The sequence below is a fragment of the Ochotona curzoniae genome, unplaced genomic scaffold (assembly GCF_017591425.1).
Source record: "Ochotona curzoniae isolate NIBS_2020 unplaced genomic scaffold, NIBS_Ocur_1.0 contig_2321, whole genome shotgun sequence".
Classification (NCBI taxonomy): Eukaryota; Metazoa; Chordata; class Mammalia; order Lagomorpha; family Ochotonidae; genus Ochotona; species Ochotona curzoniae.
The window spans coordinates 8,527,036-8,547,870 of NW_024465421.1; the positions used below are offsets into that span (position 1 = coordinate 8,527,036).

The 20,835-nt window shown below is 62.2% G+C and overlaps 2 protein-coding genes across 2 annotated transcripts; both read right to left on the minus strand.

Moving 5' to 3' along the window:
- Positions 1-2,365: 2,365 nt before the first annotated feature.
- Positions 2,366-13,970, minus strand: FBRS (fibrosin). Its single transcript, XM_040973007.1, has 18 exons — positions 12,440-13,970; positions 11,985-12,164; positions 11,448-11,483; positions 11,285-11,314; positions 10,243-10,291; positions 9,843-10,143; positions 8,242-8,540; positions 7,850-8,055; positions 7,692-7,736; positions 7,356-7,451; positions 7,110-7,178; positions 6,398-6,427; positions 6,001-6,072; positions 5,599-5,716; positions 5,415-5,495; positions 4,524-4,607; positions 4,155-4,362; positions 2,366-4,065 (listed from the first exon to the last, which is right to left on the minus strand). The coding sequence occupies exons 1-18, from the start codon at positions 12,893-12,895 to the stop codon at positions 3,480-3,482; spliced, it is 2,946 nt and encodes a 981-aa protein (XP_040828941.1). The 5' UTR covers positions 12,896-13,970; the 3' UTR covers positions 2,366-3,479.
- A 922-nt stretch (positions 13,971-14,892) lies between these two features.
- On the minus strand, positions 14,893-20,268 carry PRR14 (proline rich 14). Its single transcript, XM_040973008.1, has 12 exons — positions 20,031-20,268; positions 19,201-19,273; positions 18,913-19,081; positions 17,987-18,093; positions 17,719-17,908; positions 17,493-17,536; positions 17,185-17,315; positions 16,331-16,928; positions 16,103-16,172; positions 15,930-16,021; positions 15,632-15,703; positions 14,893-15,540 (listed from the first exon to the last, which is right to left on the minus strand). The coding sequence occupies exons 2-12, from the start codon at positions 19,221-19,223 to the stop codon at positions 15,264-15,266; spliced, it is 1,773 nt and encodes a 590-aa protein (XP_040828942.1). The 5' UTR covers positions 19,224-19,273; positions 20,031-20,268; the 3' UTR covers positions 14,893-15,263.
- Positions 20,269-20,835: the final 567 nt, after the last annotated feature.

Below are 20,835 nucleotides of genomic sequence, written 5' to 3' on the forward strand. Positions count from 1 at the left end.
AACATTCATGACTGCCTGCTTCTCTCTGCCAACAGCAGTGAGCTCCAGGAAGTCTAGGGCCTGCTCTGGTTGCCTTGGCACCATGGCTGCCGGCTCAGTGCCTGGCACAATGGATGAAGCCAGCAGTGCCTCTGAGAATAGAAGGCAGCTCACACCCCGCGTCAAGTGAGCAAAGGGGTCCAGTGACTCAGATGCAGATTCAGCCACTGGATGCAGGGGACCCGGTTAGGAGAATTTGGGGGTGCCTGGGGGCGAGGGCAGACCAAGGGGAGGCTGGCCTCACATCTAGAAAAGATTCCACCAAATGAGCACTGCTGATGTCCGCACAGGCCAGGGAGGCAGCCCCGACTTCGAGAGCACAGAGGGCACATGGCAATCTGATGAGCTTGTACCCCACCTCCGAGGCCAGCCAGGGAGAACACGTACAGCTCTGAGGGTTCCTGGTGTTGTGAGCAGCTGCACACAGGGTCTCCCGCATCAAAGTACCTCTCCTTGTCTCTTTCTTCCACTGTAGCAGCTGAGGCTCAAATCTTCGCTGGACGCCTCAGAGGGACAAACTGAAATGCTTCCTCCCTATAGCAGCCGGCGTAGTAGGACATCCGTCCAGGTCAGCCTGGGGGCCAAGGCAAGGGCAGGCCCTCGGAGTCCAGATTAGGAGGCTTAAACAAAACAATCAGAAAGGGGCTGGCGCAGTGGCCTAGTAGCTAAAATCCTCACCTTGAACATGCCCGGGATCCCATATGGGCACCAGTTCTAATCCCACCGGCCCCATTTCCCATCCAGCTCCCTGCTTGTGGCCTATGAAAGCAGTGGAGGACGGCCCAAAGCTTTGGGACCCTGCACCCGCGTGGGAGACCTGGAGGTTGTTTCTGGCTCCTGGCTTCGGATCTGCGCAGCACTGGCTGTTGTGGTCACTTGAGGAGTGAATCATGAGAGATCTTCCTCTCTGTATCTCCTCCTCTCTATACATATCTGACTTTGCAATAAAAAAAAACTTAAAAAACATAAAACAAATGAAAAAACTCTGGAGAACCCTGGGGGCTAACAAGAAGCCCCAGGTTTCTAGCTTTGGATTAGCTCAGCTCTGACTATTGTGGCCATTTGGGAGTGAACCAGTGGATGGAAAATCTGTGTCTCTTCCTCTCTCTGTAATTCTCTCAAGCAGAATAAGTACCTCTTTTGAAAAAGATTGTTGGGCCCGGCATGGTGGTGCAGTGGCTAAGGTCCTCGCCTTGCACGCCCGGGATCCCATATGGGCGCCGGTTCTAATCCCGGAAGCCCCGCTTCCCATCCAGCTTCCTGCCTGTGTCCTGGGAAAGCAGTTGAGGACGGCCCAAGGCTTTGGGACCCTGCACCCTCTTGGGAGACCTGGAAGAAGTTCCTGGATCCTGGCTTCAGATTGGCACAGCTCCAGCCGTTGCGGCCACCTGGGGAGTGAATCATTGGACGGAAGATCTTACTCTCTGTTTCTCCTCCTCTCTGTATATCTGCCTTTCCAATAAAAATAAAATAAATCTTAAAAAAAAGAAAAAGATTGTTGAACAATAGTAAGGGGGCCCGGCACAGCAGCTTAGCAGCTAAAGTCCTTGCCTTGAATGCCCCAGGATCCCATATGGTTGCCAATTCTAAATCCGGCGGCCCTGCTTCCTATCCAGCTCCCTGCCTGTGGCCTGTGAAAGCAGTCAAGGACGGCCCAAAGCTTTGGGACCCTGCACCCGCGTGGGAAACCCCAAAGAGGCTCCTGAACAGTACAGCACTGGCCATTACGGCCGCTTGGGGAGTGAATCATCGGACGGGAGATCTTCCTCTCTGTTTCTCCTCCTCTCTGTATATCCGCCTTTCCAATCAAAATTAAAATCCAAAGAATAGTAGTAAGTATGAAAAGCAACTTACACACCAGCACATTTCACCAGCCCCTACTGAGGATGCAGTTACGTTAAGTGCAGGAACTTCCCCTGCCATGGCTGGGGTGGGGCCACCGAGTACTTTCCCTCCGTAACTTCTGTTTTAGGGCAACCACGGACTACCAAAAACTAACCTAGGTAACCTGGAGGCCTCTTCCACTGACCTCAAGAAGCTCCCCAGTGACTGAGTGGTTCCTTCTGGGAGGTGCCAGGGGTTTGGGGAATTCAGCAGGTAGAGAAGAGTGCTTCCCTCAGCGTCTCTTGGCACCATTACCCTTGGACAGTAACCTGTTCTTGGGGCTGAAGACTTGTGGGAGCCACAGGAGGGCCCTGCCCATCGCCCCATGCCCACATCCCAAGGTGCAGAGAGGACAAGGGCCATCTTGTTCTCCTCCCTCCTGTCCCCTGGAGCTTGACCCAGCACCACTTGGCAACTGAACACACTGAAGGAGCCAGGGGGCCTCATTGTAACACTCATTTTTATATAAATATCCGCAAGTCATGTTACAGAATAAAGCCCCACCGGGGAAAAAAGTCAACGTGACGGCTTTGTGAAACGGAGCCCTGCCTGTTAGGTCGGCCCTGGCCTGGAGGTGCCTGCTGCTTTGGGAAGGCTGGGCTGCTGTGGGCCTTGCCCCCCACTGCCCTGGGCCGACCCCCTTCTTTGGTGTATGGTACGTGGTGACCTTCTCGGGGGCCCCCACCATGGCCTGGGGCAGGGTTTTGTGGACAGGGTTCTGCAGGGCCCAGGAGTCCTGGGGGCACTTGGAAAGGGGGGCACTGAGCCAGTAACAGGTGGAGTCTGAGGCTTAGAGGTTGAGCCTTTTTTGGGGGCTGGGAGTGGGGGCACACAGTTAACAGGAACAAGTCAGGGGGAACCCAGGCTGTCGGCCCAGTGGGAAGCATCTGCCCTGTTCCCCAGCCTAGATCCCTTCCCCTGTTGGTCCACCTCCGCTTGGACCCCACAGTCCCACGGAGAAGTCCTGGGTTCCTGCCTGTCCCCACCTGGCTCTTGCCCCTGCAGTCCCCCTCCTTCCCCAGAGGCCAGAGGCTAGGGACACAGCACCAGTCTGAGGATTTAATTAACCAGGAAGGGGGCTGTTGGGAGGGGCACCCCTGTAAAAATGTACAAAAGGTCTGGGGAACTCTGAGAAGGGGTGATAAATATATACATGGGACCCCCTTCCTCTAGCCCCACTGCCCATGGCCTTGGGCGGGCATGGGGACTGGGGTGCCAGGTGAAGGGAGGGGCACTTTGGCCTCTGGCTTAATGAGCCCTTGGGAGGCAGGCCAAGGGCCTGGAGGCCCTTTGGGTGATAATGCACCTCACAGCCCTGCCTCTGGCCTCTGTCAGAACCCCATTCTCATGTATATGCCCCTTTCTGGTGAGGCTGCTCCCCACTGCTCACCCAGGGACCCCCTTGGCCCTGGCACCTGTTCTCCTGGGGCTCTTTAACCTCAGGGGTGGCTGGTGAGGTTACGACCTTTGCCCTCCAGCCCTGGCTTCAAACCTCAGCCTTAGGACCTTGTCCAAAGGGAGGGGGGATGGGGCTTGGCCCCTGGCTATCCCCTCCCTCACCTGTCAGCCCGTGTTGGGCCTGGTGCCCTGGGTGGGGAACCAGGCCGAGGTGCTGGCACAAGGGGAGGTGGTGCCCCCAGCAGAGCTCCTGGTGGGGTCTTGCTGAGAAGGTGAGGGGTTCCCGGGGCGGCTGTAGGGGGCGGTGGTGGTGCCAAACGGCTATAGAGCAGGGGGTGGGCTGGCTCCAGGCCATAGAGACGGGCAGCAGCCACAGCCCCTGGGCCGGTCAGCTCCTCCCCTGCCTCATAGAAGCGAGGTGGCCGGGCGAGGCGCGGAGGCCCTGCCAGCCAGGTGGGCTCCAGAAAGCCAGGGCAGCGCTCGGAAGGGCTAGGGCCCAGGTAGGGCGGCGGCCGTGGCCTTTCCAGCAGCAGGTGTAGGCCTTGGGGCCCAGTGGCTGCAGCAGCGGCTGCGGCAGCAGCGGCAGCGGCAGCAGCAGCGGCGGCGGCGGCGGCAGCGGCCTCCTCCTTCCGCTCCTCCTTTACCCGCACGGACTCCTTGGCAGGCCGGGCCCCTTCCTCACCTGCCCGAGTCTTGGGAGTGGCAGGAGAGACACGGAGCTGCGGCCGGGAGAAGGGGAGGTCCCTGGGTAGGTGCAGGGAGAGAATTGGGTGCTCAGAGACCATGGGGCAGGGCAGCGGCAACCGGCGGGGGGCGGGGGTGCAGGGCCCTACCTGTCCTTCTCCTCCTTGGTGAGTGTGGGCTCCCTCCGCTCCACAGGCCGTTCCTTGTCCGAGCCTGGTGTCCGGGCGGCCTCAGGGGGCCGGACCCAGGCAGGAAAGGCCAGAGGACTGCGGTGCAGGCGGCCCCATGGGTCTGGGGGGGAGGCGAAGGCTGGAGGGGCCCCTGGGCTTTCTTTCTGGGCAAAGACGGCGCCGGAGTCTGGGCAAAGGCAAAAGACAAAGTGCCATGGGCCAGCCACACCCCCAAACTCCTCCCCTCCTGCACACTGCAGGTGAACCACCCCCCACACACACACTCCCACTCCACCAAGCCCCACACCTGCTGGCCAGCCTGCCCGCTGGCCCTCCCCCAGCACTCACTGAATGTGGGGCTGCCCAGGCCTCCAAAGGCCCCATTGGAGAGGGCAGCCAAGGAGGCGAAGCTTGTGGGACGCCCAAAGGGATCTGTGATGGGGGGGAAAAGAGGATGATCAGAGCTCCAGGCCACAGCCCAGAGCAGGCACCAACTGTTTGCCAGGGGGCAGCTGCCCGGTAGTCATGCCTGGAGCCCCCACTTCTGACCACTTGTGCTGGCCACTCCCTGGGCCAGGCAAGGAAGGCCCTGAGCATCAGCTGTGTAACCACACCACAAGTCCCCCAGGTGGAAAAGATCATTTCCATTCGGAGATGATGACACAGGCTCAGAGAGGTGAAATGACTTGCCAAGAGTCAGCTAGCTGGGGGTGAACCTTCCACCCAGGGCCCCTGTCAGCACTACTCACCCTGGGCCACCTGCCCCATCTTGGCAGACCCTTGCTCCCCAGGAAGCACGCTCCTGAACACCCCTGCTACTGCCTGCCGCCCCCATGCAGGCCCTCTCCAGCCCGACTACCCTTACCTCAGACATGCGTCACACAGGCAGATGGAACAACACATGTCGCCATACACCTTTTCCTAGACTACCAGCTGAATCCCCACCTTGTCTATGCACCCTTGTGTGTACTCGGCCTCCTTCCATTCTCCTCTCCCGAGGGGCACATTGCTCCCTACACTGGCTACTTCATCCACAGGGCCTGAGCTGCTGCTGCATTGCTCAGAGGGGGAGATGAATTTGTCCAAGGTCACACAGCCAGGGGAACAGGTCATGCCGCTCCCCGCCCCCCTGCCCCTCCCCAGCCCCCTCCAGCTGCCTGGAGCATCTGCTATTTCCCCACGTCAGGCACGAGGTCTGAGAGGAACCTGGGTTGCCCCACGCACTCTTTTGGCTCTTACCAATGTGGGTGCTGGGGCTCAGGAAGGGTCCGTGAGCCCCGGGAGCTGCCGTGAAAGGGTTGGCTGCAGCGTGGACGGCACCTGGGGCAGAGAGGTGGGAGACGCTGATGAGGCTGAGTGGGCACAGGCCGGGCCTTAGGCTATAGATGGGGACCCTGTGGCCCTGTGCAGGCTGGCCACTCACCAGTCGCAGTGAAGAGGGAGGCCGGGTGAGAGAGCTCCTGCCCAGGGGGCAGGGCCCCATAGGGCCCGGGAAGGCAGGGCAGGAGGTCATTGCGGAAGTCAAGCTTGTGGGAGTCGCCCTGCGTGGGACACAGGGAGAGGCCAGTGAGCGAGGAGCTGGGCGGGTCCTGCTCTTGCTGTCCCACCCCTAGGGACCCTCAGACACCAAGGCAGGCTTGGAAGCCCATCCTGGGTGATTCTCTCTGCCCATACTCCTGGTGAACTGGAGAACAAGGTGCTAACTGCAGAGTGCTCAGTGGCCCTGGCACCGGAGCCCACTAGGTCCAGGCCCCCCTGATGCTTACTGCCCATTCTCCCACTACCCACCCTCTCACTGCCACTTTCCCAGCCCAGGCCCCAGTACCTTCATCTTCTCCTGGTGCCTGAGGATCATGTAAGCCACGCGCACGTGCATGGCGCACCACTTCCCTGGTTTCTGGCACCCCAGAAGGATGACAAAAGGGAGAGGAAAGGAAAGAACGTTTGCTCATCAGCTGTTCTCGCGAGGTTTGGCCCTGGGCCCGGCCTCGGCACACAACACCCCCTGCTTGTCACCCTGACAACTGAAGGATGACTCGGGGCCTGCCACAGCCCAGGAAACTGAGGCTCAGAGAGGTGCCTTGCATTGCCCAAGGTCTCGTGGCAGGTGCCCCTGAGCCAGGGAAGCTTTCCACACTTTGGGGCATCTCCCTCTTCCCCAAGCAGAATCCCCTGACACCAGTCCCCAGCCTCATGCAGCCTGAGGCCCTTGCCAAACTCACCCTCAAAGGTGGCCGGAAATGGTCGGGGATCTGGGGATGGCAAAGGAGAGGTTGGAAGCAATAGACCTGCCCCCTGCCCTGCTGCCTCAGTCCCATGGCACCCCACGGCTCAGGCACCTCCCTGAGACTGCATCACTCCCTCAACTCTCGCCTCAAGTCAGGCATCCAGTCCATTCTCCTATCCTCAGCAACGCCCCCCCCAGCCCGGTGTCTCTGACCCAAGCCCTCCAGAGGCAGCCGCAGGGGAGTGCTGGCCTGGAGCTGTGCCGTGCAGAGCCTCCTATGGTGGGGACCCATCTAGGATTGCTGTCAAAGCTGGAGAGCCCGTGGGCCAGCCAGTCTGTCACGAGACACAGCCTATGCTTTCCATCACGCTCCCAGAGTCCCAGGCCCGAGTGCGAGGCAAGCCAAGGCTCTGCCTTCTCGGCTACTTCACAAAGGGGCAGCTCACTTTTTAATTGGTCTATCGACAGAAGTCCCTGGTGTGATGTCATTTAGGAAAAAAAAGCTGAAGGACGCTACAAAGCCCACTCACTATCCTGAACACGGGACTCAAGGGACAATAATCTGAAGCTGCTGCTCCTTACCTGAGGTCCCTCTGACTAGACCCCCAGGGACACCCTTATTATGGACAGAAGGGAGGCATTGAAGGGTTTGCTCTCCCCTCAACATGCCTTCCAACTCCCCCAGGACCTGCCCTAGCCCCCCTCACCTGTGTCCCCTTCTGGGGGAGCCCGCTCGGCACTGGCCCCAGTCGTGGTGGCAGTTCAGGGTTCGTGCTCTAGGAAAGGCGAGTGGAGGGGTCAGACAGGGGAGCTGGCCCTGAGCGAGCCAAAGAAGGCTGAGGACCAAGCGGAGTGTGTGGGAACAGGGCAGGGGCAGGGCCTGGAAGGTCAGGAGCAGTGGGGAATAGAGGGAGGTCTGTGGATCTGGGGGTCTGGGCTTGACTGAGGCTCACCTTGGGCTGGAAGGCGCCCTGCAGGGAGCCAAAGGAGACTGCCGGTGGGAGGCCCGGCGGGAGCCCGGGCACTGCGGGTGGGAAGGCCATGTACGGCTGCAGAGAGAAGGGGGCTGGTCCAGGTGGGGCGAAGCGGGGCGGAGCAGCCCATGTCTGCACCACCTGGCAGTCCTCCAGCCTTCACCCTGTGTCCCCAGGGAGCACATGTGGGCTCCAGGCTCTCACATTGAAGGCTGCACCCTAAGAGTCAGAGCCTGCTGCGGGCATGGACACAGCCACACCCACACACCACCTACACTCACTCACACAAGCACACGCACACACACATTCACTCACATTATGTCGGAAAAGGCCTTCCATCTTTCCTGGATATTTCTCAAACTAGGGAAGAGAAGGGAAGAGTAAGCCGCCAGCCAGCTGCCCAGGGTCTGCCCCTGAAGGTCATGCCCGCAGGCCTCTGAAGCCCAGTGTCACCAGCCCAACAAGGAGCTCACCATGTGGGGGCCGTGGGGCGGCAGCAGGCCCGGGGGGTAAGGGGTGAAGTGCTGGTGGGTGTGCTGGTGGGTGTGCTGGTGCTGGTGGTTGTGCTGGTGGAACTGGAAGGCCAGGGGCCGGGCCGAGCCCCCTGCCCCCACCACCTCAGGGCCACCCTGGGCATTCAGGTAGCGAGAGTTCAGGTCCTGGCCGATCAGGTCCTGCTCTGTGGGAGGGGAGGGGAGAAGGCTTTCAATGTCCAGGCTGCTGGGGCCGCCTCCATGGCCCCAGGGGGACTGGCCTTCCCTCCTCAAGCCTGGCCAGCTGCTGAGGCCCAGATGCCCCAAAGCCAACTGGGCCCAAGCCCGGGGCTGTGGCCCCCCACCCGTCCCGGCCAGGACCCCAAACTCACCAGAAAGGGCGTTAGTGGCTGAGGCCCCAGGGTGCCCTGGCACCTGCAGCAGGGGTGGGGGTGGGGGCAGGGCGGGGCCAGGGGAGAGCAAGGAAGGGTGGTGGGGTGGTGGGGGGGGCCGCAGCCCAGGTGGGGGGAAGCCGTGGGTGGACAAAGGCAGGGGCAGTGAGGGCGTCGGGGGCCGGTGGGTGAGCTGCGCGGACGAGGAGGCAGATGAGGAGGAGGAGGACGAAGAGGATGATGAGGGGGGAGGCTGAGCCACGGGAGGGGCCGGGGCCTTGGGGGGCGGCCGTGAAGAGCTGGGGAGAGAAGTGGGGAGATGAGTGAGGGGGCTGGGAGGTGCCAGCTCTGCTGGGAAGGGGTAAGAAGCCTGGGTGACACGGTGACCTTGGTTCTCCGACATGGGAGGTGGCAGAACCTGGCCCCGGGGGTCTCCCCAGCCTGCCCCCTGGGAGCCCGTCCTGGGATGGAGGTGCCGCCCACACCCAACGGCTCTCTCTCTCTCTCTCTCTCTCTCTCTCTCTGCTCCCTCTCTTGGGTCTCTCGCTCCACACAGCTGCCTCTGCCACCTTGAGCCATCCCACCTCTGTTTCTGACTCAACCACAGTGCGTGACACATCACTCACTTTGATGCTTCGTTACCACAGGCCACCTGTGGTCCCACCCCGAGACCATGGAAGCAGTGCTGCGCCTGGCCTGGTCCGGTCCATGAGTCAGGAGACCTGGATTCTGGGCTCATCCTGCCTGTCTGCCCTGGGTGACCTTGAGCAAGTCACTGCCCCTCTCTGAGCCTTAGTTTTCTCCAAAACAGTAACAGTGGGAATGATGATGGCAAAGGGGGTCACCATAGCAGCGAACATGATCAGTCGATTGGAGCAATCACCCTCCCCCCTTGAGAGGCGCCTGAGTGCGCCAAGCACTGGCCACTGTTTTGGCAGCTAACACACATCTCCCACGCACCCCACGCCTCCCCACTTGCCACCAGAGCCACGGCCCCTCGGAGCTATACCCTCACTCTTTCACTCGGCCTCCCCGGAAGCCCCACAGGAGACCAAGAGGTAAAGGTACGAATCCCATTTTTCTCAAGCACAAGATGATTAACTTGTGACTACGCTGAGAAACGCGTTCAGGCAAGGCTTGGTGGTGTGCGTACACACTTTGGGAAACACTGCATTCTCTTGTAATTCACCTTGCAGCAAAGCAAGCTTTGAAACCAAAGGACTCGGATTTCATTTCACAGAAAGAGGAAACGGAGGCTCAGAGGGGTTAGGTGACTTGTCAGAAATCACACCGCTTGTACCGAGCAGAGCGTAAATTGGAATCAGGTCTGATGCCAAAGCCAGCACTTCAGCATCACTGTCAGCATTTCCCAAAGTATGTTTTGGAACAGACTGCCTCTAGCCGACGTGACTTATGACAGGTCCCTATAGCGAGGGATGCTGGGCCATGGCACCCACTGCATTCCCCCGCCCAGGAAAGTACAGAGGCCTCCGACCTGCCCTGCCACGACAGCTCACGCCTGCGTCACACACCTCTTCTGCGTCCTGCCCGAGGGCACCTGCCGTGGGCCCTGGCCCAGCTCAAGCCCCTGGAGCACTCACCTGCCAGTGCTGAGGTCCAGGCTGCTGCCGTAGGGAGAAGTGCGGAGGCCAAAGGGCGAAACCCGGAGCTGCAGCTGGGACTGGGGCGGGGGTGGCAGGCTGGGGGTGGCTGGCAGGGGCGCAGGGGGTGAGACAGGAGGCCGTGGGGCCGGAGGAGGCGGTGGCTCCTTTGGGGGGAAAGGCACTAGCAGCGGGTCGGGCCCTGGGGGCTGTTCCTGGCTCCGCTCCAGGCCCGACACTTTGGGGACCACGGAGAGTTTTGCTTCACAGTTCCCATTGAAGGCGCCGTGGGGGCCCGAGGCTGTGAGGGCAGGAGGGTGGAGGGCTCAGCTGGGGCTCACGCTCGCCCTCCCCGTCACTGAACCCTCCCTCTCCCCCAGCCCCAAGCCTTGGGACTGACCTTTGCTGGTTGAGACAGTGAAGGATGGGTCAAGGTCATCGTCAGAGACCTGGGGAAGAAGAGAAGACACATGATCAGCTTGTGGCTCGGACAGGACTGCAGCTAGAGGCCAGCCTCTGGAACCTGCTGGGACGGAATGGCAGTGGAGTACAACTCTATGCCGGGAACTTGACTGATGGTCATGGGACTTGTGAGCTTCGTGGGGCTTCAGCTCAGACAAGGGAATAGAGTGGCTGAGTGTAATGGGCCAGGAAGCACAGAAGGGCAGAGAGAAGGCAAATGATGACACAGCGTCAGGTGTCTGCAGGCCAACTTGCGTTGGCCTTCGACACGATACTCAAGACTCCGAGACTGCAATGTACTAAAACTCCATACAGGCAGTTTCTCCTGCAAATGGAGCCCTGTCCTGCGGCACAGGGGATCAGGTAGGCCCAGACAGCAGCCAGCCCCTCTAATTGGCCACGACAGTCCCTGGGAAGCCAATTTTCGAAAGAGAAATGGGACACACCCAGGAGGGAGCAAACATTTCCTTACAGGGGCCCAGCAGACAAGAGCCTTAACTGCCAGTACATGTTGTATCAGCGAAGCACCCGCAAGCCAGTCCTAACGGGAGGAGGTATTGTGGTGGCCCCTAGAAGGGCGATCTTAACTGAGCCCAGTGTTCTAGGGCCTAACCGTGGGAGCTGTGTGTACCCCAAATTCATGAGCACTGTCTCAGCCCCACAGTCACTCTGCGTTTTGCTGGAAAACAGGGCAGTTCTGAGGACTTTGAAAAGGGGCAAGATTGGAGGGAGCAAGGGGCACACCAAGACACAGAGTGTCCGCTCCCTGGTCAACTAGCCCTAGTCACCAAGAAACACGAAGTAAGCCATGCACTTTTCTGATGCCTGCCTTCCTCCCTGCCCAAGCCATCCCAATCCAGACTGCTCAAGGGTGGATCTGCCGACCACTCAGGGAACAGGCCTGTCCACTGAGACCCACTTTCCCACCTGCAACGCTGCTGCCACTGCCCCCTCCCCAACCCTGTCTAGTCCCCACTCACCCTCTCGTCCAGATCACTTTCTGCGTCACACTGTGAAGAAGGAAAGACAGCCGTGTCACCAGGGAACAGGGCTGGACAGGGCTGGGCACAGGGGCCAGGGTTGGACAGGGCTGGGTAGGGCAGGGCAGGGGGCCTGGGCTGGGGATGGTGTGAGGGCACTTACTATGTAGCCGGCTTCCACAGAGTGCCTGGAGGAGGCCTGGGAAAGACCCGAGTCCAGTGGTGAGGCCTGCGCCCCACCACCTGCTCTCCACCCTCAGGCTGCTCCCCCCACTGCCTTCCCCTCTTCCCCTTGGCTGCTGACACACCAGGCCCTCACATCTCCAACTCGCCCCAACTTCTGCCCGTGCTTGGGGGCTTTCCCTACCGGCAGCCCCCTCCTGAGCCCGTGGCTTCCTCATGGGGTTTTCGGGTGGCCCTGCCCCCTCCCGGATCCCCGCCTGCTATTTCTTTCCTGGCCAGCCGCTGCCTGCCGCCAGGGGCAAGGACCCCGCCTAACGGGTTTCTCATCCAGCCCCAGGCCCTTTGATGTGCCTCGAGACACACACGGGATCCCTGCAGACCCCGAGGGGGGCGGCAGTAGGGGTGAGAACCCCAACCTGTTGCCTTCATCTCTGCCCTTAGACACGGCAGAAATACCGCTGACAGTGGCCAACGCCAAGTTCAAGTTCCAAAGGATGGCAACGTGGGCCAAGCTCACCTCTTTCCTTCTCCGCTTATTGGGCCATTTTCGGGCCCGGTCCCCAGGGGGCCGCCCGGGCTCCCTATCCGAGCTGTCCCCAGGCTCCCCGGGGGCCCCGCTGGAGCCCCCCCTCTTCCGTTTCCCAGAATGCTTCAGCCGGTGTTCCAGTCGCTCCGGGGGCTGAAGCGAGGCATCTTTCTGTGGAGGAGGAGGAGGAGGAAGGACTGAAGCCCGGGGAAGGGGCAGGGACAGGGACAGGCTGCTGAGCCCGGGCCACCCGGCTGGTCCCCAGAGACTAATTCTACCTCCTCCCACCCCAGGGTGGGGCAGAGACCTGGCCAGAGAAGCCGGTTGCTCTGGTTTAAGGTGCCAGCATTACCCCCTCAACTCCACCCACTCCAGACACAGGACCCTTCTCTCAGCCCCCCTGTGCGACACCTTGCCCCCTAAGCCCCAACCCCCCCAGGCCTCACCTGCAAGGCCTCGAGGCTGGCGAAGCTAGCGATGGCGAAGCCATCGATCAAGTCCTCCTCTTCTTCTTCCTCCTCCTCGGGCTCTTCTTCGGCTTCCCCGTCTTCGCCGCCCCCCTCCTCCTCCTCCTCTTCTTCCTCCCCGCGGCTGCCCGAGCCGGCAGGCCGCTTCCGAGCTCGGGGGCGCGGGGGCCGAGGTCTGGGTCGGGGCCGCCGCCGTCGCGGGCCCCCGGGCCGCTCTCCAGACGAAGCTGACGACCAGGGCCTGGCAGGCGGCGGCGGCGACGAGGAAGACGAGGATCCGCGCGGGGCGGCCAGCAGGGCCCGGGGCGCGTCGCCGCCTGGCCCTCTGCGGCGCCGCTGCTCCCGGTCTCGGTCTCGGCGTGAGCAGCGCCGCCGCCGCCGCTCCCCCTCAGCTGCCCAGCCGGGGCCCGGGGCCGCGGCCGCTGCCGTCTCCATGGCGACCGCCCTCAGCGCCGCATCCGGAGGCGGCGGGCCCCGAAGAGGCCTGTCCGTAGGCCCGGGGTCGCAGGCGCGGCGCTGCCGACTGCACACAGACGAGAGGGCCACGGTTTTCCCCTTAAAAGCAGTACCTCAGGGGCCCCGAGTCTGCCCCGAGGCCGAGGCCCGGGGAACCGGCGCCGCCCCCGGGGCGACTAGCCCGAGGGCCCCCTCCCCTGCGGGGCCGGAGGGGCCGCGGCGGCGAAACCGGAGCGGCCGTCCCTTTAAGGCGAGGCCTCAAGTTGTCCAGCCCCTGGCCCCTTTAAGACGACCCGACGGTGTCCGTCCGGCCGAGCGCGGTGGCCGCCCCCTGCCAGGGGTCGAGGCTAGTCTCCCCGAGGAAGAGGAAGGGCCACCCCTTTAAAAGGGGCCGAAAGCTCGACCCGAAGCGCACACCTCCCCTTTAAAAGTGTCTCCAGTCCGCCGGCTCAAAGAAGCCACCCCTTTAAGGAGTCCAGGGTCCTTCCCACAGCGGGCCGTCCTTTCAAGGGCCCGGGAGTTGAGTTTCCAGTTCTCCACAAGCGGCCACTTCCCCTTTAAGCTGAGTTTAAAGGCCTTCTCGCGTGGGGGAGCAGGAGGTGGGAAACCCCACTCGCCCCACGTCTCCCGACAGCACAGTTCTGTTTGTCAGCTCGGGTCAGCGGCTTCCCCTTTAAGGCTGGCGTCCGAGTCCGCCGAGTTCCGCGGCCACCCCTTTAAGGAGATTTAAAGGGGCCTCGTCCGGGCCCAGCTCCTCCAGCCTCCGCCTCCGGTCGCCATGAAAGGCGCGAGGCGGGGCGGGGCCAGCCCTCCAAAGCCCCGGATGTGAGGCAACGGTGACGGGGAGCACTCCGCTGTCCGCCGACATAAAAGTCTCTTCCTCCTCTCCTCCGTCTCGGAGTGCCTCGCGCCCTAGGGGATCCGGAGCGGCCGTTGGGCAGCGGGGGGAGCTGCAGCACACCCTCCCGTCGTCTCCTGCGGAGTCTCGGGCCTCTCCTCCAGGACTTCCCAGCCCCTCCTCCCTCTTCCTCCTCTGCCGACACCTCCTTCCTCTTCTGCCCTCCTCCCACTCTCCGCCCCTCTCCCCTCACCCTCCAACAGGCGCAGGCGTTGATAGGTCGAGAGGGGACGTCAGCGTGAGGGGCGGAGTCCCACGCGGGGGGCGTGGACAACCCGTAACGCCTTCAGGGCCGGGATTGGGTGATGTCAGGGGGAGCTCCGCCCTTCCTCCTGACTTGGGATTCGAGTGGTTGGGAGTGGGTGTTTGGGGCGGAGCCCCGGCCGACCCCGCCTCTTCCTGCTCTTCGTTCATTGGCTCGCCTTGCGGCCGTGTAGGGGGCAGTTGGCCGCTGGGCGGCGCACGCAGCCGTTCCGCCGCCTGGCACGGCCCGAGGCCGCTTGGCACCTCGCGCATGCGCGCTGCCCTGCCGCTGGGCTGGCACCCGGCGATGGTCCCGTCGCGCGCGGGATGCAGGAGACGGCGTCCTTTGGGCGCCGAGTTCGGGGTGAGGGTGTCGCCCTGCGCCCCCGGAGCGCTAACACCTTGCTGTAACGGCCCGGTCACGTTTCTCGGGTGTCCGCTCCTTTTGGTAAGCACGATCCCGCGAGGCCGAATGAGCTGCGTTTGACGGAGGGTGCTTGTTGTGTGGCTGGGATTTGGAGAGGACCCTGTCACTCGCTTCTGCCGCTGCCCGGGGGACCGTGGCACTGTGGACCCGGCCCTTTGGCCCCTCAGCTCACTTCCTCACCGTGTCAGGCACCTGACAGGCACAAGTGTGGCGGATTGCACATCCGCCCGCATCTAGCAGTAGGTTATGGCCTGCGTGTTGGGAGTGGTTCAGGACCGCCTGGATCAAGGTCTGGGGCGGCTCCCTGATGGCAGTTGATCTGGCAGAATCCCGAGCTGAGGCCCAAGGCCTCCGTGTCGTGTGGAGCATCCCCATGTCAGTCATGACCCACACAGAACTGGCAAACCAAGAGTCGGGGGCGGGGTTGTGGCATACTGCATCAAGCTACTGCCATACAACTTTGATTCCTACCAATGCCTCTGGGAGGCAGCAGGTGATGGCCGGCAGGGGTGCCTTCCTGCCCGTCATGGAGATCAGGATTGATCGTTCCACAACCCTTCTGCGCCCAGTCCCCCTCCTTTCCACCTGTATTCCCCAAGTCCTTGGAGGACCCATGTGGAAACACTCAGCTAAACACGCCAAGAAAAAAAAAAAATCAGAAACATATGGAAAACTTTACTAGAAATATAGAGAAAAAATATATGTCTCAGAGGCTCCTCCCTCCCTCCCTCCAGGACGGACAAGTGGACGGACGGACAGATGATGGCACGATGACGCCTCTAGGTCCTGCAAGGCTGCTCCTCCTCTGCCTCCTCTTCCAGGAGCAGAGCATCCAGCTCCTCCAGCCGCTGCTGCAACAGGGGTTCCACATCCTGGCCGGTTGCCCTGTGGGCCGTGAGGGTCCTGCCTGCTGTGGCCCGCACACCCCGGGAGGGCCGCCGCGATCGGGGAAGGCTGCTGTCACGGAACTCGACTGCCCGCCGGAGCTTCTTTGAGCTGGTGAAGATCAGAGTTCCATTGCGCTCCCGGGGTTCCTCAAAAATGGTCTCAAAAGTCCTGGGGTGGACAGGCAGAGGACGGGCTCAGCAGCCTGCACCCCTGCCTCTAGCCATCCCTCCTCTGCCCTCTGCCGGTGGACGTGGCTCACCTCCGGCCTGTGGGCGATTGGTAATTCTTGTTTGTGTAAATTTCTTCCAAGCTGAACTCTTTCTTGTTCAACCTGGAGGGAGGGAAACAGGAGCCCACTGAGATGCCTTGGGCCAAGGGAGCCTCAGCAAGGGCTGTGTGGGTGAGCCAGGTCTGTGTTCACTCTGGAGGACATGGCAGTCAGGTGCTTATCAACAGATAAGAGTTTGTGCCAAAAGGAGTCCTCTGGGCTGGATGGATGCGCTGGGAGAGGGGATGGGAACCTGCACCTGCTAGGCCAAGGCTACTGCCTGCCTTACCTGATTGGCCGAGGCAGCCCCATGGGTGTCAGGTTTAGCTGAGGCCGGGCTGGTGTCTTGCGAATTCTGAACCGGGAAACCTTTCCCATGGTCTGCAAGAATGGAGCAGGGCAGGGGTGAGAGAACAGCCAGGGTCAGGGTCCTCCCAGCCCCGCATCTCTGCCCCTTCCTACCTTGGTCTCAGCCTTGGAAAGCACCTTGTCCTTGGAAGCCCTTGGCTCCTTCCCCTGGGTTGAGCCCAGTCTGTAGAGAGGGTCAAGGTTAGGAAAAACCAAGATAGCCATCATCCCATCTGCTGCCCACAGTACGCTCAGGGAAGACCGGCCCAGGTGGGCCCAGGCTGCAGCCAGAGCTCCCAGGCTGCAGCCAGAGCTTGTGGGAAGGTTTATGGAGAGAGCTACCTGGGTTCTGCTGGTTCGGAGAAGGCAGTGGATGCAGTGGACGCGCAAGATGTGGCGAGAGGAGGGGAGGCACCCCCTCCTGCAAGAGGGAAGACCTCTTTCCGGAGACAGGGCCGAGGGGGTGGGGGTGGTGCTCGGGCCATCTCCCCACCACCCACGGTGTGCCGCCGAGGCCGTGGCCGGCTTGGCTGGACTGGAGCAGGGGCCCGGGTACAGGTCCCCAGCGAACCAGGGGGCCCCAGATCGGGGCAGGAGTGGCTCCGGCTCAGTGAGAGCTTAGGGAGGGGCGCTGGGGGAGTGTGGGCCTGAGCCCGCCATTGGCGGATCGGAGGCCGGGGGCTGACCGCCTCTACGGGGCCCTGTCCAGCGCCGCTAGCCGGCTCGGTCTCTGAGATGGCGAGCTTCAGCTCCAGCTTCATAGGGGGTGAGGAGGGCGGGGGCCTTGGCGCTTTGTTGGGTGTGAGGAAGATGTCAGCAAAGCTCTCCAGCTTGGAGCGGACGGAACGGAAGAGCGGGGCCAAGCCCCAGGGACTGAGGCGGGGGCGTAAGAGGCTGGACGGTGGTGGGGCCGATGGGGGTTCCAGAGCAGGATCTGGGGCTGAGGAAAGGAGAGGGTTACAGGTGGGGACACCCTAGCCGCAGGCTTCTTGAAGCCCCATCTAGTAGCTGCTCTCCCACAAATGCCAAGCTGTATCAGTGGGGGAAGAAGCCCACCCCCGACATATAAGACTTTGGAAGGATTCGAAACCCCCATCTTCATCCACCAGACACTCGCCCCACCTCCACCTCTGCACCTCACACTGAAATTCCCCTGTAGCCACCCACCCGCCTCATCTCTCTGTGGCAATCCTCACCCGGTGGGGGATCCTCGGGGGGATCGGCAGGCAGGGCCGGCAGGGGCTGCAGCGAGGGTTCTAGGTCCTTGTGTGGAGATCTCAACCTGGAAACCGTGGTCGTGGCCGTAGTCGCGGTCACGGGCTCAGCTCTGGGGTGAAGGGGCAAGGTAAGGCTGGGTGAGCCTCTGGGTGCTGACCCGCGTCCCCTGCCCCTTAAGGCTCTGAAGGTGCTATGAGGTGCTAAAGGAACTTCTGCCTGCCCCACCCCCCCAGCTCTGGCTGTCACCTCGATACTTTGGCACTCCTGCAACCCCCTGCCATCTCACCTATTCTCTGGGTTGAGGAAGCTGGGGCTTTCGCTGGCAAAACCCTGGATCAGAAACAAAACAGAAAGAGGGTGTCTGTGGAAGAGCCTTGTGGGAACCCCTGAAGCTGGCTCCCCAGAGCCCAACTCTGAGCTCCCCGCTCGGGATCACAGCAGACCTTCCTGGGTGATCTGCTTAGCATCAGCCGTCAGTTCCTCCCAGACGCCCCGGCCCTGGTTTGCATTACCTCAGCTCGGGCCCTGGGGCCAGCGATGTCCTCCAACATCACCACCAATGTGGGCTGGCGGGCCTGGGCCCCCTCGGGAGCAGGGCCTTCCTCTAGGTCTAAGGCAGTCTTGGATCGCCGCTTCAGCGGGGAAGAGGCCTGGTGGTGACGGCTCAAGGGCTTCCGGCACAAATGCAGTGGGTCAGGGGGCCTAGGGAGGACCCGGGAAGGGGAGGGTCAGAGAGGCTTGGCTGGGAGCCCTATTTCCGCCCCTTCCTGCCCTGCTCACCTGGCCTGCGAGGACCATGTCGGGTGGGCCTGTCGGGGTGATGACCCAGGGGCCGGGCAGCTGTGCTGCCGTGGCGTCAAAGGCTCCTCCTCTGGCACCAGGGACCCCTTCAAGAGGAAGTGGTGTCAGGGCCTAAGGCCGGAGTGGACAGGCTCTCCCAGTACCTCATGGTACTGACAGCCAGGAGATTAAATTCCCCCAATAGGCAAGCTGGTCTGAGGGAGGAGGCGATCCCAGCAGCAGGTGTGGGTAATCCCCCTCAGGCCGTGGTGAAGAGGGTGGGGGTGGCGCTGGCCACCACTTTCAACACTTGGGTCTCCTGGGTCTGCCTTCCAGGTCCAGCTCCACTCTGACACCAGCTGCTCTCCAGAGCCACATCCAGAGGGGCATCAGGTAATGGCTCAAGAGTCCCTGCCACTCACAGATCTGAATGGAGTTCCTCGCCTTGGCCTTGGCCTGGTCTAACCCAAGCTGTTGCAGGCATTTGGGGAGTGAGCCAGTAGGTGAGTGCTTGTGCTCTGGCTCTCTCTGCCTCTCAAGATACATTAAAACTTCTTAGAAAAAGAGTGGCTTTTGGTGGGTAGTTGCCTTATCTTGCACCTTGATTGTTCCAATCTGGGTAATGGAACAAAAACTCCAGCTGGCTTCCTAAGGATGCAGGGTGGGGTCAGGAGCAGAGTGCTTCTCAGAGTTGCAAGGGCCTGTTTCCAACCTGACAGGGCGGTGAAGGGGAGAGGGCCGGGTAGGCCCTGCCCACTCCTTAGGTTAGAGAAGGGGGCAGCCAAACATGGTTCTAGCACCAGGGGTCCCCTGTCATTCACCAGATGTGAGAACGAGATGTCCAAACGATAGCCTCCTTCAGTAGGCAAAAAGGTCTGTCTGACTCTAGGACTGAAAACATGCTGGGGGTCGGGCGAGGGGCTCACCATGTGGGCAGTCATGACATCTTCCAGCACCACGGCCAGGACCCGCCGAGACGCCTTTTCTAGGGGCGAAGGGGCTCCCGGGGGCTGCAGCCTCGGCCGCTTCGGGCTTTGGTCTCCCCATAACGCTCGAGCCAAGGGCTGACGGCACAGACTCGGCCGGTCAGGGCAGCTGGAGGACGAGAGACGCTCAGTCGTTCGCTCGCTCTGTAGTTTCCCGGTGTGGCCACCAGGATCCCCATCCCAGTGTCTCCCGGGCTCCGCACGGGCAGGCGGGGTGCTCTCTCTCACCTGAGGTCCCGGGTCAAGTCCATGGGGGAAGCGGCGGCTCCGCGGGGTCCCCAGGGGGATCCCAGGCTGCAGCCTGAGGTGAAGGAGGAGCCCGGGAGCGGGCCGTGAGCGCCAGCCTCTCTCCCGGGGCTCCGCCCTTCATGGTCCACCCGCGCCGCTCCCGGGAGCCCACGGCCCGAGCTCGAGGAGCGCCCCCGGCCGGCCGGCCGCCCGTGGCGGGCGTTCCTCCCGCGGCCGCCGCCTCGCTCCGCGGATCGCTCGCGCCCTCCCGCCCGGCACCTGCCGCGGCCTCTCCAGTTCTCCCAGGGCCTCAAGCCTCCGGGGCGCTTTTATCTGTCCCGGCCTCCGAGGGGGCTCCGGTTCCGCGGGCTCCCTCCGAGACCTTCCTCTCCTCCCAGCAAGCTGAGTGACCGAGACTCTAACGCAGCCGGCGGCCCTCCCTCCCACCCGACGTCCCCCTAGACTGGATCTCCTCGGAAAGCCTCCTCCAGGCGCCGGTCCTCCAATCACACGCCGCGCGAGGCTCCTCCTCCCCCGCCGAGCCTCGGCGCCGCACGGCTCTCCGCGGGTAGGGGCGGCCCGAACTCGAACACCCCTGCCCTCAAGTCCGGATCCCGGGGGATCCTCCGTCAGGCAGATAACCCCCTTCACGCCAATCCCAGGAGGGCCCGCCCACAGGCCCCTCCGCCTGCCCGGATCCACGCCCAGCCTTCGCCTTCGCAGCCCGGGGACCAGATGGTTCGAGTGTTTCCTCGCTCGCACCCCCCCTCCCGCGCCCCGGCGCTTTCTCCAGCCTCTCCGTGCCGTCACTCCCGCCCCACGCCGCTTACCGCCGCCTCCCGCGGGTCCCCGGTCTTGCACAGCTCCCACCTCCGGCTCCTTTAAAACCAGCCTGGCCCGACACTGCCCAACCGCCGAGCGCGTTCTTCTCAGGGTCGCCGGGCACCTCCCAATCGCCGGTCGGCGTCTTCCGGGGTGGTGAGAAACTGAGTGAAGCCGCCCAGCGGCCACCCTCCCTAGAAGCGAGAGAAACCAAGTCTGGCAGCGCCGTCATTGTAGTTAGAAGCACATCTCTTAGTCCTCGGTGAACCGCAGAGGATGGGGTAGCGTCACCTTTCGAAGCCCCGGCGTCGGCTAAAGTGATAGACTAGATTTCTTGAGACACTAAGGCAGCCGGCGTGAAGCTAGAGTGCCGCCATGTTTCTTAAGGGCATCTTCCGGTTTTTTTCGTTTTTGAGGCCAATAAACGTCGACCAGGAGCTAACGATACATATGTAATTCCCAGTTTCCTAGAGCGGCCTTCTTTGAGGCCGGTTCCGGGATCAGCCTGGGCTCTTCCATTGGATTCTTATTGCATAGGATCCAAGTTCAAAAGCGGTTGCGGGGGTCCTAACTCCCCTTTGATCTGAGATCAAAGATTAGGGGAAGGGTATACCCTCCGGACTCGCTGGATCTCCCGGGAGCCTGGGCCGAGCCGAGATGGGCCGGAGGCCGAGGCGTTGTGCTTCCTGTCCCTGAAGTAGTGCACTTTTGACTTCCCAGGAGCCGGGGATGTCCGCGGACCACGCGGTGGGCTCAGCATGGACGCATTATTGCCGGGCACCCCTTGGAGCCACCCCTCTCAGAAGAGACCTG

Coding starts and splice junctions, on each gene's coding strand:
- FBRS (XM_040973007.1), bottom strand. CDS start 12,895: ATGGAGACGGCAGCGGCCGCGGCCCCGGGCCCCGGCTGGGCAGCTGAG. Junction 12,165..12,439: donor CCAGCCTCGAGGCCTTGCAG/GTGAGGCCTGGG, acceptor CCTCCTCCACAG/AAAGATGCCTCGCTTCAGCC. Junction 4,363..4,523: donor CCTGGGCAGCCCCACATTCA/GTGAGTGCTGGG, acceptor GCCTTTGCCCAG/ACTCCGGCGCCGTCTTTGCC.
- PRR14 (XM_040973008.1), bottom strand. CDS start 19,223: ATGGACTTGACCCGGGACCTCAG. Junction 18,094..18,912: donor ATGTCATGACTGCCCACATG/GTGAGCCCCTCG, acceptor TTCCTCTTGAAG/GGGTCCCTGGTGCCAGAGGA. Junction 15,704..15,929: donor GGGCTGCCTCGGCCAATCAG/GTAAGGCAGGCA, acceptor CCCTCCCTCCAG/GTTGAACAAGAAAGAGTTCA.